Source organism: Streptopelia decaocto (genome assembly GCF_964273445.1).
Source record: "Streptopelia decaocto genome assembly, chromosome: 13".
Lineage (NCBI taxonomy): Eukaryota > Metazoa > Chordata > Aves > Columbiformes > Columbidae > Streptopelia > Streptopelia decaocto.
Window position 1 is genome coordinate 5,981,350 of NC_138668.1, and position 16,687 is coordinate 5,998,036.

A 16,687-nucleotide genomic window follows, 5' to 3' on the forward strand; every position below is an offset into this window, starting at 1 on the left:
GAAGCAGCATTTACCCACTTCAACCAAGACATTATTCTCGTACCATCGCCGTGCCCGCCTTGCCAGACAGGAGCTCCTGTTCTCCCAGTGCAGCTTTGACCTCCTGTTTCTGCCCACAGACCTCCCCGCACCACGACCTCAGCCCTGGAACTGGTTCCTGGCACAAGTATCAACCCAGAGGTGGATCCAGCTCTTCCAGTCCAGCCTTTGTGTGCCAAAAGAGGGACCACATTGTCCCCCCAGCACCCAGCGATGCCACCAGCACGTGTCCCCCATGAATCACTCCGGGTGCTGCAGAACCTGTGTTAAAGACACTGAGGTGTTGTGACCATGGCAGGGAAACAGGTTTCTCCCCCACCTCACCCCTCTCCACACAGGCATAGCCCTGTTTTTCTCTACTCCATTTTTTGGAAGGCGTGGGGGACTGGTGGGGGACCCATCCCCAGGGCCAACAGGAAGGGAGTAATTCCTGAGAAGCATTGCTTCTAAACCACTCCAATATGGCAAGGCAATGTTAAACAGCTGGGAAAACGCTTTAAAGACCCTTAATTAAAGGCTGGCTGTTGCACAAGCCCCTTTCCCATCCGCACCAGAAGTTTCCTGGCCTCTCCCCCGCTGCCCTCCATCCCTCGCACTTTCCTTCCCGCTGGCATCTGCCGGCAGCGTGCTGTGGCTGCTGCGGGGCGTCTCTCTGGCAATCAGCCCCTGCTGGCAGATGGAAGTTGCACTCACAGCAAAAGGGGGAAAATATATATACGTATATTAAAAAAAAAAAAAAAAAAAGGTGAAAAATTCTCTACTTGTTGACTTTCAGGCATGGTTGGAGGCAGCAGCTGGATGCTGGTGCTGTGGCAAAACCGATGTGGCCGTGCCAGCCTGGTCCTGCCCGTGAGCATCAGCTTCACGGTCTGGCCGTGGTCTGCACCCCCCTTGCCATGAGAAATGGGGTGAATCAGACCCTACAGCACCGTTACTTACCTCTAACACTGGCTCTTGTGTGATGAGCTGTGGCATCGCCCAGTGCTCTGCCACAAACCACCCCAAAGGTTCCAGCCATCACCCTCCTCCTGCCCTTGTGTGCCCATGGTCCCTGGGGAAGAGTCTGTGGTAGCAGAACCCCATCCCACAGGTCCCCCACTGCCACACACCCATGGGGAGCAATGGGGGGTCCATAATTAGGGCCTGGGGCTCACCTCCTGCCAGGAGAAAGCTTGCCAGAAAGACACCAATTTATTCTTTCTATTGATATAAATTGATTAATTATGCAAAGCAACGAGTCACTGTTTCTAATCAAAGGAAAAAACAAACAAAAACCACCAACATATTTCTTGCGTTAGCTGAGGGGTGGGCAGCTCTGCAGGGCCAGGCTGCCCCTGGACCAGACCCAGCCCCTCACTTGACCACAGTCTCAGCTCTTGGAGTGGGAAAAAGGTGCTGCTGAGTTAAACCTGCACAGGAGGGGCTGAGACTGCCACCACTCCCCCTTCGGGGTCCACATCCCTCTGAATGCACAGAACAGATTTAAAATCCAAACAGAGAAGCAGCTTGCATTTTCAAAACAGCTCAAAGAATACTTTTTTTCTTTTTTGCACCAAGAACTGCAAATAAACTTAGCAGAGCTGGTTTCCTCCCAGCAGCCACACCACTTGCACGTCTCTCCCATTTGCTCTCCAGAGCAGCTGGGTCTGGATATGTGGGTGACAGGGGGACCTGGGCTGGGACATCCAGCCCTCACCTGCAGCAGGACCCCAGAAAGACCTTCATGGCAGGGACACACCAGCAACGTGCCCTGTCCCAGTCCAGACAGGCACAAATCCCAGCAGGCTGCTCACAAATAAGTCATTTGGTTTATTATTGTAGTAAGTGTAGTAAGTGACTACTATTTTCCTAAAAGCATCTCACTGCCTGCTTGCAGACTTCCAGAGGGGCTGAGCACATGGGCTGTGCTTGTCTCACCCCACCTCCAGTTAAACCAGCTTATAACCAGTGCACAGGTTGAATCAGGGCAGTCCAGCTCACTCCAGGATGAGACCCAAGTGCCACGTACTCAGTGTTCTTCGTCACATTTGTGTCCCTGTCGCTGCCTGCACCTGATGCTGCTTATTCGTGCCCACACGTGGGATCCAGCCCCCACTCTGCATGACTTGGAAGCCACTGCCAGGCACATGGTTGCAATCACAGCAGCCTCTCCCTCAGTGTGGGCATTTTCTTGTCTATTGGGGAACATGGCGTGAGTTTACTCTGTGTATTAAGATGGAAACAAGAGCAGAAGCTGGCAGAGCTGACAGCCCCAGGTACTGCTCGAGGGCTATGTGCAGTACCGGGGGACTTCGTAGAATGGCAGGACACCATGAGGTGATACACACATCCCTCCCTGGAGCCTTTCTCTGTGCTGGCAAGAAGGGAGGTCACAACAGTGCACCCTGTGGTGAGAAGCATCACAGCCTCCAATGTCCTTGAGCAAAAGGCTGAGGTTTGCAGGTAGAGTCATGGAATCATTTTGGTTGGAAAAGGCCCTGAAGATCATCAAATCCAACTATAACCCACCCCTGCCACTACCCCATGTCCCTAAGAACCTCATCTCTGCATCTGTTCAACCTCTCCAGGGATGGTGACTCCACCACCGCCCTGGGCAGCCTGTTCCAATGCCCAACAGCCCTTTCCCAGAAGAAATTGTTCCCAAGGTCCAACCTCAACCTCCCCTGGCGCAACTTGAGGCCATTTCCTCTCATCCTATCACTTGTTACCTGGGAGAAGAGACCCCAAGCATGAGCACTGGAAAACCTGAGATGCAGCAGCACCCACAGACACCCCCTGCACACAACCCCAAACATCTCACTGCCCTTACAGCACCCCCGGGCAGCACAAGGGATGCCCAACCTCCCCAGCAGCATTGCCCACCTCCACTTACCCACCAGATCCTGCTCCCCAGGCCAGGACACCCCCTGCACCCTCCACACCCAGGGCAGCACCACAAGGAGGATCCACCCTCCCCACATTTATAGCCCACAGGTGCCCCCAGCAATGGCAGCACAAGCCCCACCTGAGGACTGACATGGGCCCAGCACAGCTGCAGGCAGGGGATGGGGGTGGATGGGGTGTTTGCAGGGAAAGGCACAGCTTTCCCTGTTACAGGTTGCAAAATATTCCCAGGGCACATCAGGGTGAAAAGTGTCATCGCAAACCAGTCCTGCTGCTCTCCTGCATCTCCACACCTACACAAAGGCAGGGAAGTGTCACTTTATTCCTTTCGGAGTTTTTTTTTTAATTCTACTTTTGTTCTTCTGTCCTCCTAAATTTGGTATGAAAGAAAATGGAGTAAATAAACATTTTGGAAGGCTCTTGCAACCTTGTTCTTCCTGGTTTATGGCATGGTTGGGATGGAGGGGGAAGCTCCCCAGCCCAGCCCAGCGCTGCACAGGAGCAGTCACACAGAACACGTCGGTACCGCTCAGCATCACCTTGTTTATAACTTTATTTCCAAAGGTTTTGTGCAGAATGATAAAGCAGTGACACCCATCCCTGAGCCTCTGCAGGAGTTTTCTGGGGGCATTTCCAAGTGATTTCTGACCCCGCAGTGTAGCGGGGTGAGCGGTGACAGCCTCCAGCCAGGGGTCACCAGTGGTGCCACTGCCCGTTAGCATTGGAGAGTCCCACCAGGGGAGACCCCTCAGCCCTTGCCCAAGCCCGGCAGCAGAAGCACCAAAAATCATGGTCCACGGGCTGATACCCATGATTATGAGACACTGCAAAGGGGGTTTGAGCTTCGATTTTCCTTTTACCAGGGAAAAGTCTCCTGAATAAGCTCCACCAAAGCACCTACAATGAGGACACCGAGTTTCTTCTGTTGTCCTCAGCTCTTGGTAACACGGCACAAGACCCTCTGCTGAGATGCGACTGACACCTTTAGAAAATCAGCTGCTGATTTTACTTAAATCTCCTTTTTTAATTAGAGGATGAGGCAATCATGACAAAGGTGGTTTCCCCTTTGGATAGGCAAGGTAAATACATGTTGCACTTGCACGTGGTAGGATCCCAGTCCTGCCCATGCAGGGAACCCACTCGAATCTGCGCAACAAGATATCCCAGTGGAGAACTGCTGAGGCAGCACACTGAATTTCCAGCAATCGCTGCTGGAGCGATGCCCACCCTTCCCAAACCCCAGCCCTTCCCAAACCCCAGCCTTTCCCAAACCCCAGCCTTTCCCAAACCCCAGCCCTTCCCATGCACACCGACTGGCTTCTGGAGCCGAAACCCTCATGACAGTGGGACGTGAGTGCTGCATCCCACATGCTGCAGGTGACCAGGGAGCGATGCAGACCCTGGCAGAGCCACCGGCCCAGCCACCTCTGCACCAAGTAGCTTTGGTTGGAATTGCATCGCTCCACTGGGGCTTTTTCACTTGAAAGCAACAGAAACAGCCCAAAACGCTGCCATGGTGGATGGACACAAACCTGAGCAAGAGCCGGGTGATTTCATCCCGGGCACCTTCCCGCTTCCTCCCCAAAGCCGCTTTTATTGTCCTGATCTAATGAAGTGCAGACTTCACCTGGACAGACCCAGAAGTGGCTCCTCTCAGAGGCAATGAATACAAATACTTGACCTCATGAGCTGCGGGGCAGCAATTAGTTTAGGCAGGGGGTTTGTGTAACACTTCAAAAGTCTTAATCCGTGCGGTCAGCCCCGGCACCGTATTTGCCAGAACCTATTGAGTAGTCTTAATGAGTCTGCAAAGCAAGCTTTCAATACATTTTGGGTCGCTTCAGATGCTTTAAATGGCATAGTCTATATGGTATTGTGTGGTTTTAGAAAGGCCTGGGCTTTAAAAAAGTATGGTTCCCTTTCACAGGGCAGACAGAAACCATCCTTAGAACCAAGACCCTTAACGTTTTGCATATCAATATGGCTGGGGCTGAATGCAGTCACTCAGCTGAGAAATAGGATCACTATCAGCGTTTCCAGGCTTTCACAGGCACTTGGGAAACTTTAAAGCCCTTGGCGGAGAATAATTTGGTCGAATGTCGTGGCTGGAAACAAAACCTAAACAAGCAGAGTGCAGTCCATCATGCGGAGCTGCCAGCGAGGATGACAACGGGCTCCAGCGGCTGCGACATCCAACCCCCAGCGGGTCGGCGGCCGGGGCACCCGCAGTCCAGGGGACACGGCCGGGGGACCCCGCACCAGGCACGGGGCGCTGAGCCCATCCCAGCAACACCACATCGCTCGGGGGCCTCTGGGATTTTAACCAGCAGAAAAGTAGTCTAGATTGCATCTTTTCTTACAATTCTTTCACAAGATCACAGTTTCTTAATACCCCCATGCTCTGGCACTGCACCAGTGGCATGTGAGTCTGTCCCCAGCGCATGGACCAACACCACGGTGTCCCAGTCCCCACGCAGAAACAGTCAACTCTCTGCAATTAACTCCAACATCATATTAAACCTGTCACTGCACCTGTCACTTGTCCCAGCAGCAACCAGACGAGCCCAAGGGCTGAAGGGGCAAACGTGCTCGACCTCAGCAACAGCCCAGAGCATCGGGACAGAAAATTTGTGTCACCTCCAAGGGCACAAAGGAGGTGCCGGTGGCCAGGACATGGGAGCGGGGAGAGTTGTGTGGGGCAAAAAATCTGCCCCAGAGCTTGGAAAAAAGGGTATGCAGTCCAGGAGAAGCGGTACCTGCTGACTCCATCACCCTGGGCAGGAGCAGCGAGGACCGCAGCGATGGCACGGCCGGTGGGACGGTCAGCTTGGGGATGCTGCAATGGAAGAAACCACAGCCAGAGCGTATTTGCAAACAATGCAGGGCCTGAGGGCCCTTCAAAACACATAATTAGCTCACTAAAGAGACAAATACAAGTCACTAATAAGATATTAGAGGTTAATTAAATGTTTCCTCCCCATCTTTAATTAAGGGAAAACTAGTTAATTCAGATTAAACTAATTTCTGCAGCCTCCCGTGATGGCCCTCTATGGCTGCAGATTTGAAAATCTATTGAGATTATTGAACCAAAAGGTCAGAGTTTGGGGCTTTTGTTTGCTCTACTTGGGTAAATTTAGGGGAAGCAGAGATTTTAATCCTGGGGGTTAGAAATGCCCTGCTTTGTCAGCTGGGTTACTCAAAGAACATAAGAAGGTATGTGATACAAAACTCCCTCTCCCTAACCCTGGACCTGGCATTTATTCAAAAACTACTGCCGTTAATTGTCTTTCTTTACTAGCAAATTTCTGCAGACTATTTTCTGTCTGCAAAACATACCCCACGCCTGGGGTCTGACGCTCAGCCGGCCTCACCCACCACCCCACGGCACCCGCTGCCTGTGCTCAACACTGGAATTGGCTTTGGCAAAACCCCACTGGCCGCACAGCCCAGAGACCAGCTGGTTTCCAGATCTTTTATCGTGGATGGCAGAGCTGTCATCCATGCACCCACCCACCCACGCACTCACAGGCTCCCACTTGCCACCCAGAATGGTTACAGTTAATACAGATTAACAAGATTTATATGGAAGAATATTTAATCTGGTCAGGGAGGGGAGAGGGGTCATCTGTGTTTTTATTTCTTAAATATTTCTCTCTACTCCAGAAAGGTCCATTTCTGGCCAAAAAAGGTCCAATATAAATTAGAATGAAGGGAGGAAGTTGCTGGTGGGGTGGCCATGGGCATCCCTGGACCACAGCATCTGTGAGCATCCCTGGACCATGGCATCCAGGAGCATCCCTGGACCACAGTACTGGCTCTGTGCACTGCCAGGCAGATGGGTCCTGGTGCATTATTGTGACCCACGGACAGCTCAGTCCCACCCGAAGTCCTGCCCTGTCATCTGATAAAACTTCATGTTGAAGGGTCTGTAAAACTCCCGCAGGCGCTGGACCACCTGCCCGTCGATTTTGGGGTGCGGCCGCCCCTTGGATTTCCCCAGGCAGCGGGGCTTGCTGCCGCCCTCAGGCTTCTTCAGGCAGGGAAAGCCCTTGGTCTCATTAAAATAGAAATGTTTGTCTGTCACCACCCTCTTGAGACCCAGAAAGTCCTGGACACGGCCCATCTCCCCTGCTGGGTCACTGACGAGTCTCTCCCCGCTGACAAAAAGGAATTTGGAGAGGGGGAAATACTGCAGCCAGTTGTCCAGGTGCTTGGCGTAGATCCCAATCCTCACCGCGCTCCAGCTCGTGTCAATCAGTCCCGTGCTGAGGTTTTTGAAGGCCAGGGCCTGGAAGCTGGGAATGGTGGGGTTTTTGGAGAGTGTCTGTGTGTAGTCCGAGATGGCGCGGGTGACCGGGTTCCTCACCACCACGATCAGCTTAGTGTCCCGAGACATGTTGTAGATGCGCCGGGGAGCCTCCTTGGTGACAAAGTAGCTGGGGGTCTTCTCCATCGTGATCTGCCCCTCCAGTGTGCGTGGCATCAGGCTCCTGGGGAGAGACAGGGACACGGTCAGGGCTGGATGCCACTCCAACCTGATGGCATGACAGGGACACAGCTCCTGGAGGAGCTGCTGTGGAGATGCATACGTTCATCTGGCCAGCAAACATCCACCGTCCTGACATAAAACCACTTGTATGGTTTAGCAAACACAGGGAGATCCAACCTGAGCTGCTCTGCACCCAGAGACATCCCAGGATAAGCTCCAGGATCAGGAAGTCTCTTAAAAAAAGCACCGATACCCAGATATTAACTGTGACAAGGGATAAAATGAAGAAAAAAAAAAAATCAAGTCTAACCGAGAGGTTTCACTTGACTGAAAGGAGGGAGTTGGGACGGGACAGACTCTTTCCTGTAGGGACTCTCGCTTTTGCCTGAACTTGGAAGAATTTTGGTTTTAAAGCTCGAGGATCCCCCTGGGAACACATCCCGCTGCTCAGAGCTGGGGCACCGGAGGGTTGTTCCTGGGGGAAAGCGGGGTCCCCACGGCGGGAGGAGATGGTCCCCATGGCTGGGCTGTGCTGTGGGGACACCAGGGCTCTGCCCAGCAGCATCTGGTCCTTATGTAATGGGAAAAGGCTTGAGGTTTGGGTTGTTTTTTTGATTTATTTTTTTGTTGTTGTTGTTTTTTGATTTTTTTTTTCCATGGACGTAGGAAAGAACACTTTATTAAAAGCATTTGTGAGCAATGCTGGGCCCCGCACAACTCCCTCCCCCTAAAGAGGCAAAAACCACTTGTGGCTTCTCCCTCCTCCCCCTCCCACTTTATTTATTTGATTTTCTTTCAGAGCTCATCCTCACCATCCCCGACTCTCTGTCTGGCACCAGCGGTGCCGGGGCAGCCATGGGAGCTTTCCGCAACCTCTTTAGCACTTTTTCCCTGCCACCAATAACCGCACTCACCAGAGGGGCTGCCTGCCAGGGTTCCCCCCAAACCAGGATCAGGCCCTCGCACCCCACTCCCCATCCCTTCTCTGCCAGGATTGCCCAACAGCACATCCCCAAACGCCGCTGTTAGCACATCCCCAACCTGCTGCTCAGGCTTCCCCCGCCAGCCGAGCATGTTCAACCCTAATTGTGTTCAGAAACCGGCCGCAGACTCTGCCAGGCTGCCTCAGGCACCTCTTCTGGGTGACTTGTTGAGGCATTTCTGCGCTTTGCAACGCTGCCCTGGCTGCCACTGCGATTTCTGCACAGCAAAACGGCTCACACGCCCAAACCCTCCCTCAGCAAACATGGGTTTAAGACCTAAATCAGTCCCGCTCCTTGATGGGCAATAAAATGTTTACTAGCAAACACTTGGGATGACGTGATCCAAGAGCCTGGAGAGCCCACATTAACCCAAAACACTGCTTTTCTCAGCTTGTTCTCCCCACACTGGCACTTGAACTCAGGAATTCGCAGTTGTGCTCAGCTTTCGCAAAACGCAATGGTTTGGGTTTGTTGCAGGCGCCAAGATGACATTCCCAAGGACATAAACCAGTGAGGAACCCGTGAGCCACCCCTGCGAGAGCAGGGCTCCCGGAGGGCACCAGCACAGCTGCCACCAAGAACAACGCGAATCCGGATGCCCCAGCAAAGGTTCTGCTGAAATACTTTAATAAAAGCCATTTTAGCTCCCCCTTTCCTTTTTGCAAGGGCCAGGCTGAGCCCCAGGGTGCTCACCCTGTCCCTAAGGGCTCTGCGGGGCACAGAGACCCCCAGGAACCCCCTCACAACAGGCGGCCCCGGAGACCCACACCCAGCGGTACCAGCACCTTCCCCGCACTCATCCTGCTGACCAAGGGTTTCTCAGCACACGGGAGCAGCACCAAGTTTAATTAAAGCCAACCACACCATCCTAAAGCTTAATTAAAATTTAATTAAAATAGAATTTTTAATAGAAGCCCATGTTGGGGCAGGGATTCCCAACTCTGCACAGGTGCCGCTCAAGCAGCTCCTGTGCCTGTGGGCTGAGATGGGGTGCAGAGACCTTCCCCTGTCAGCATGGCCACGAACTTGGTGTCCCCCGACTGGGGACAGTAATGTGACAGTGACAACTCATGCAAACCCCCACAGGCTGGTCCATCAGAACCATAAGCTCTGCAAACCAGCACTTACACAGATGCTCAGACAGGCTCCAACACACCCATAGCTTGTTTCCAACAGGAATGAAAGGTACGCAACCCACCATCAGCTGGACACTGCTGATTTGGGTCTAAATCCTCAATTCCACACTTAATTTGGAACCACCAGCCACAGGGGTCAGGGTGGTGATGGGGAGACCTGGGTCCCTACATCATCCCAAGATCGCATTGGAAACGGCAACCTCCACGCAGTTAATTGTGCAACACCTCCTCTTCCTCAGCAGCTCAATCACCCCCAGCTACTTGCAAGATAATTACGCTATTTCACATTTTCATTAACTCCCTAATACTTTCCCCTAAATTACCCCAGTTAATTATTGATAACCCCTTTCTGCCTCCAGATCTGGCTTAAACTGGCAAAGAGCAGATCAGGCTTCTGTAATGTTTCACTTTAGTGTAAGCATTGGAAACTTTAATTAAATTTACAGTTAATTCTTATCGACTTGAGGAAAACGCCTCCGGAACACTAAGTATCACCTACAGGTGGGTGATGCTGCAACAAGGGAGCAGCTTGGCAGCCTTGGAGGGGGTTTGTATTTCAAGAGGAGACGCTGTGTCCAGGAGGAGAAATAAAACTCTTTTACCTTTCTATTAAGCTGATAAGTTGGATAGTAAAACAACTAGCATTTGAGAGGCATCAGAAATGGCACTTCCGATGTAGAAATACTCAACTTGTGAAGCTGTTAACACTTGAAGAAAATAGCAAAATCATGGAGAGGGGTGGAAAAAGCCACCGTCCACTTTGGAGCATCACGGGAGCTGTTTCCCCCATCATTTCACCAAGTTTCCAACCGCCCTGGTGACCCATCCTCATCCTCCTCTCACCCTCCAGGCTGTGGTACCTGGGGCTGCGGGTACCAGCCACGGAGGCTGATGCTGGAACATCCCTGAAATTGCATTTCTAAGAGCTGCTGGACCTCTCCGGGACTTTCCCTCTGTAACAGTCAATGGGAAATTGCAGATTACAGCTGTGCTCTCAGGGGCCCTCATTTACATTAATTACCTCCTCTGTTGAGGTAGCAAGGTGCAGTAACTTACAGCACTGATAAAAATGCAGAAAGCTGTATTAAATACAGATTAGCAATCATAGCAGGCAGGTACTCAAAGCAGACTTCAAAAACCCAGGCCGATGTAACTTTTCAGGGTTAATTGGTTCATGATTCCTTGACTTTGGGATGATTTTGCTGCAGACGAGGGAAAATTCCTCCCAGCACCAAGTTGAGAGCATAAAGGATGAACCTGTGGGAGGAGAACCTTGCTGATAAATAAGTCTCCAGCCCAAAAGCATCCCACCGGCTGCTCGCATGGCAGCCCCACGTGAGGAATTGGCTCTGCCCACTATTCATCCCCCCCCAAAATGCCAGGCAGCATCTTTAATATGGACATAAGTCCAACCTGTGCCAGGAACATGAAAGGAAACCCTGAAATCCCAGATAAACTGCAGATGTGGGTGATGGGTGCTGTCTAGATCAGAGCTTGCAGGGTCTATGTTATCACCAAAAGTGGGAGAAAAAAGGGGGAAAGAAAAAAAATAAATAAACCCAAAACTCTCCATTATTATTAAAAAAACCCACAAGCACTGAGAAAAAAAGCCCCCCACAAAAGCAAGTGAAAGGCGAGGGGATTTCTGCCGGAGGGGATATGGTTGAGAGCTTTCTGCAGGGCCAAAGAAAGTGACTCTTTGAAGGCGATAAGATGGGCGATGAGCTGACATGGGGGACAAAACGGGCCGGGACAGCCCAGCTTAGCGCCGGTGACGGCTCCGCTGGCCCAGGGGCACCCAATGGCTGAGGTTCCAGGGACCTCCTCTCTCAAAGGACCGGTGACAGCCTGGCCGGGACCCCGCTCAATGCGGGGACAGAACCTTTTTTGTGTAAATGTAAAACAGTTTGGAACCAGGAGAGAGGGGACAAGGCTTGGGACAGATTTATCCTCTCCCAGCAGACACCCAGTACCACCCGGATCTGCATATGAATCGCCCCAACAGGCTTATCTCACCCGGCGGGACAAGGCTGCCTTTGTGCCCCACAGCGGCTATGAAGTTGTTAAACTGGAACTAGCTACGTAGACTGTAAGATACCAGCCTCTTCCGTCCAGGCAGCTAAAATAGCATCACCTTTGCTGGGAAGCAGAGCACAAGGAGGCAGCAACGGGGGTATGATGGAAGGGACAGATCCAGCCTTGTGTCTGGATGTCACAAGGAACAGATCCAGCCTTGTGTCCCCGCTCCCAGCTCTTCCAGGGACACCCCGGCTGCCGAGGGTCGTGCTGGACCCCAAAATGGGGTGGGGGACACGCGTGGGCAGCCATGCTCACCCCCAAGCCCGTCCCCTCCATCGCCTCCTCTTCCCGAGGCATCTGTTGAACCTGAGTGCAAGGCAGGGAACGCTGAACTAGCCAGCCAAGCCGCTCGGGAGCAAATTAGGCCACGTTCCTTTTTTATTCCTAATTACTGTGATATCCCTCCTCTCCTTCCCCGCTGCCCCTTTGGAGGAGATGGCAGGTCCTGCCAGCACCTCCCCAGCAGGCAGAGCCCCCCGGGCGCTTTCCATCCCTGCCCTGCCTCCATTATTTTTGATTCTTTCACCGATTCAAAAATGTGTAAATGAGGCCGCAGCTTTCCAATCAGGCTTGTCCAGGAGCTAATTGGCTTTAAGCAGGGAAACCTGAATATGCTAATGACAGCGGTAACAAGCCTGGGATGCGCCTGGAAGGGGAGCCAAGCCCTGGGCTCAACGATCGGCTGACTCTGAGACACGTCAATTAACAACAAGGAAGATAATTTATTAATGCTCCTTTGCATCCCCCCTGCCCTTTGCTCCTAATTACAGTTTGATACATGAAACATCACAGAGTTTTGCCAGGTCCTCCCAGCTGGAGCATCCCTGGGCAGAGCAGCCTCTCGGGGGAGGGCAACAAATAGCCCAGGAGCAGGGATGGTGGGTCTCCAGACAACAACAGGGACCCCAGAGCTCTCTCCCTACCAGACCACAGGGGACAAAGGGATCCCTGGGGTGGGATCCAGCTCGGTCAGGCCGCAAAGAGGCTCAGAGGAGCAGGGAGCTGCTCCCTGGGGGGTCTGAGCCCCCCCAAACCCTTCCCCATGGGCTCCCTCGCTGGCTGCAGAGCCCAGATGCTTCATCCTGTGAAGGGCACAGGCTGCAAAGCAGAGGTGAGGCAGCAATGGGGTTTTTAGGGGGCCTGCGGGAAGGGCCAGGAGCCAGGGAGTTTTGTATTTGACTTTCCAACCTATTTAGCATCAAGACCAGGGGTATGCGGAGCTGGGAAAGGGGAGAAGCCCATTAGCATTTCTAATGGAGTGACTGCTTTTGCAAGTCACCCGACACTCAGTTATTAACCCCGATAAGAACTGGCGCCGTTTGGGAAGCTGCTCTGTCCATCTACCCAAACATCAGTGCACCCCAATTCCCCAGCCCTGGCAAGAAGGTGAGAAAAAGGCAACCCCAGCCCCTCCACTGCCCAACATTTGTATCACCATTGTGCTCATGTTTATGGCTGGGAGTTACAATTATGGGCAGCTCAAGGCCCTGAAGCTTCTTGTTTGTTTTTTTTTTTCTATGCATGGTTATTCCAGTGGGGTTGTTGAGGCCAAAGGGCTCCCAGTGAATGCACAGAACTGCATTTGATTATGAAGAGCAGACAGCAGAGTTAATAAGGGCACAGCTCCTGCCCCGCTCGGGAATGACAGCACTGGAGGAAGAGGCTACTTGGCCTCTGTCAGCATCCCTGGGATGCAGGGGTGGTCCCTGCTGTGGAGCCATGATGCACAGGTTCACCCCAAAAATGCAGAGCAGCTCAACTCCCCATTGACACCTGCCAGGGACCCATCACAGCCACCGCCGCTCGGGTCCCCCCTTGCTTTTGCCGAAGGTGGTGTCCCTTGGCCAAGGCACAAATCCACAGCCACTCTGGGATGCCTGCTTGGGCACTCCACAGGAACATCAGCCACCTCCAGAGATCACCCAGAGACAATAACAGCAGGACGGGGCCACCTGCACCCCCCACTGGCAGGAGGGGGACCTGAAATAAAACCAGCCTCATGGTCCCAGGAGCAATACTTCACTTACAACAAGCAAAGATATATTTTGAACAACCATTGGTGGAAAAGCAGCTGAACCCACTGCTTGGGTTAAACCAACTGAGAAACAGTGAATCCCCCAAAACCCTATGGAAAGCCAGGGCTGAGGCATGCCCAGGCGTGGTGGGATGCTGGGCTGGGGCTCAGTGCTGGGCACATCCCTCTCCATCCCTCCGGAATGATGCGCGTCTGCACGGCAGCAATTAGAAACCCTCTTCCCGCAGCTCTCTCCCCTGTGTCCCTTTGATTCCCCAGCCCCGGGGGCCTGGGGACAGCCTGTGGCAGGTGTCTTGCCTGTGACCCAGGTCAATCGAGGGCTCTGATCTCCAAATGACCCTTCCCAGCAGTGAATATGTACCCGCGCTCAAACAGCTTGCAGATGAAGGAGCAACAGACTGGAGATGATTTATTCAGGAATTAAAGGTTCAGTACCCCTTTTAAAGGCTGCTCCTCCGCACCGTCAGCCTTCATTGCACACAATTAAAGGGGTTAGCTGCCCCGGCCCGCCACGGCCCTCCTCCCTTCTAGGGGAACGGAATCAAACAAAACCAACCCCCCTGCACACCCCTGGGCCGGTCCGTCCCACGTACGGCTGGGGGCACTGCAGAAGGACCAACAAACTCATTGCATGAGTGGCCCTGAGCTCCAGCTCTGCTGGGGACCAGCTGTAGGGATGCAGGTACTCAGGATTTGTCCCTGCTCACAGAAGGGATGCTCAGGGTCGGGGTCTCTGCTCGGTTTGCAGGAGGAAGCCCCAGTGTCACCCGTGCAAAGCCCGTTCCTGCAGCTGGGGCTTGGCGAGATGCTCCTGGAGCCCTGGACTGGGAAGAATAAACCTTCCTCCTCCTGCTTAAGCCTCCAGAGCAAGACTCGACCCCCCCACCAGCTCAGCACCTCCAGGCAGGGATGGCTCTGGGCACATGTAAGCTCACACCAGCATAGTTCAAAAAAACACAGGCTTGAATTTACCTCTCATACCGAGAGGGGAGATAAGGATAAAATTTGCCATTGTCTGGATTATTTTTTCACTTCCGAGCTGTGAGAACCAATGGCCCGGTTTGGCTGCAGGGGGGGAGCATCACTCACAGGCATGAGCAGCAGGAATTCAATGAAAAGTTTCCTTCCTCTTAGCAAAGAAAAAGAAGAAATCGGCTGGCAGCAACGGCTGCTGATAATCTCTTTCCAAGGCAGTAAATTTCCCTGCAGCTACCCCGGCAAGTAATACGGCAGATTATTACACCTTTCAGTGGAATCAGCCTTTTAAATACGCTCTCCCCTCGCCGTGCATCTTGTGTTTTATGACCTGACTTGCTGTCTGAATGCAGCAAAACACAAATTACGCTCTTCTGCAACCAGAGCAATGGCACCAGTGACAAATTTTGTGCCTCTGGTAACTGGGATCCTTGGGCACTGCAATAAATAAGGGAAATATGCTCTTCAAGCTGCATGGGGCTGGCAGAACAAGTGCCTGGGGAGGGGAAGGGACCCCCAGCCACATCCCACTGACTCTGGCAATTGCAACAATGTTCGGATGGGCATAACATGATCAACATGTTATTGTTTTTTTTACAGACCAGTTGTCCCCAGTCTGAGCACTCCAGACCAGCAGCACACCTCTGGAAGGCTGTTCAGATGCAAACTTATTGCTGTTTAAATATATATATATATATGTGTGTATATACATATCTCAGATCACTCTAAGTGTGTCTAAGGTCTTTGTTTTCAATTACAAATAAAAATACTCATACTGGTTTTCACTAAATTATCCTCTTGCAACAATGGGCTGATTGTTCCCAGTTTCCCACGTAGATGGAGGAGAGCACAGGAAGAACATAAAAAGCCCACAAAAATCTCTTTTTTTTCAGGTTTAAAGTTATGTGGCCAGCAGAAATGGGAATTCCTCCACTTCCCGATGCCTGAGTGGGCAAAAGGAAAGCAACTGTAGTAGCTAAAAAGCGTCTCTAATAGACAAATCCTCCAATATTTCGAGTGCATCCATCCCTCTGCAGCCACGGGGTGCCACGTCCCGGCAAACTGACAGCTGCTGGGATTTGATCAGCAGATGCTGATGGGACATCGAGACAAGTCCCCAGAGCCATGAATAATTTCCGTGGACTTGTGTTTATTTGATCTCAGCATGGGGCAGGCCCAGCCCTGACCGGACCCTTGCGGGCCGTGGGGAAGGGGCTGTCGGGCTCTCCAGATGGCTGCGCCGAGGCCACGGCCGGCAGGGCTGGCTGTCCCCTCCGGATCATGCTCCAGGGACCACAGAGCCCTTTGCCGGACCCTTCTCCTTCCCCCATCCCCACCTCCTGCATGGCCAAACCACCAGGCTGGGTGGTGAGGAAGGGACCCCCCCTGCAGCTTTCAGAGAAGAGAAAAGATCCCCCCAAGCTCACGACTTTTACAATAACTCATTCCAACATTATTAAGTCTTCTTTTCTGTTGTTTGTTTTGTTTTTTTTTTACCTTTCCTCTGCTTTTAAACAGACAAAAAAGGGAACTTTGCACCTTCTGGTTCCTGGAGCAGAAGCCACATGCCAGGGTTCTGATGGCATCACCAAGGGTCAAGTGCTCTTTAGAAAGCAATTAGTGCGTTTTAGAGTAATTAATTGCCCATAAATCCCCATGGTCTGACAGGTAAACCCACCAGTTACCTTGGAACCTGTGAACAAGGGGAGTCAGGGGAAAGGAGACCCCAGCCCAAGCTCCAAACTGGGCAGCCAGTGGAAAACACTACTGGCAGAAGGGATCAAGAAAAAAATCCCTCCCTGGGGTGTCCCCAGGATGCTCAGCTCCCGAGGAGCCCACCTCCTATTCCAGTAGACAAATCAAGCAGTAAAGCCAGGCACACAGTCCATATTTTAAACCAGGCAAACTCAACTCCTTTAACAAATGGCATTTGAATTGAGTTCTGCCCATAGCGCCTTTGCATCCAGATTAAAAATCACACTGGTTGGATCTGATTACTTACAAATCAAAGATGCTCTGAGCAAGGTGAGAGCCCGACCTTTGCCATCGGCTTGATGCCAACTGAGCA

The 16,687-nt window shown here is 52.3% G+C and overlaps 1 protein-coding gene across 1 annotated transcript in view; it reads right to left on the bottom strand.

Annotated features, from left to right (window-relative positions):
* Positions 1-6,527: 6,527 nt before the first annotated feature.
* HS3ST6 (heparan sulfate-glucosamine 3-sulfotransferase 6) overlaps positions 6,528-16,687 on the bottom strand; it is a 29,311-nt gene continuing 19,151 nt past the window's right edge. Inside the window, exon 2 of the mRNA XM_082064251.1 lies at positions 6,528-7,412. Within this exon, the coding sequence (XP_081920377.1) occupies positions 6,794-7,412 (619 nt within the window). The 3' untranslated portion in view covers positions 6,528-6,793. The remainder of the gene's footprint in view (positions 7,413-16,687) is intronic.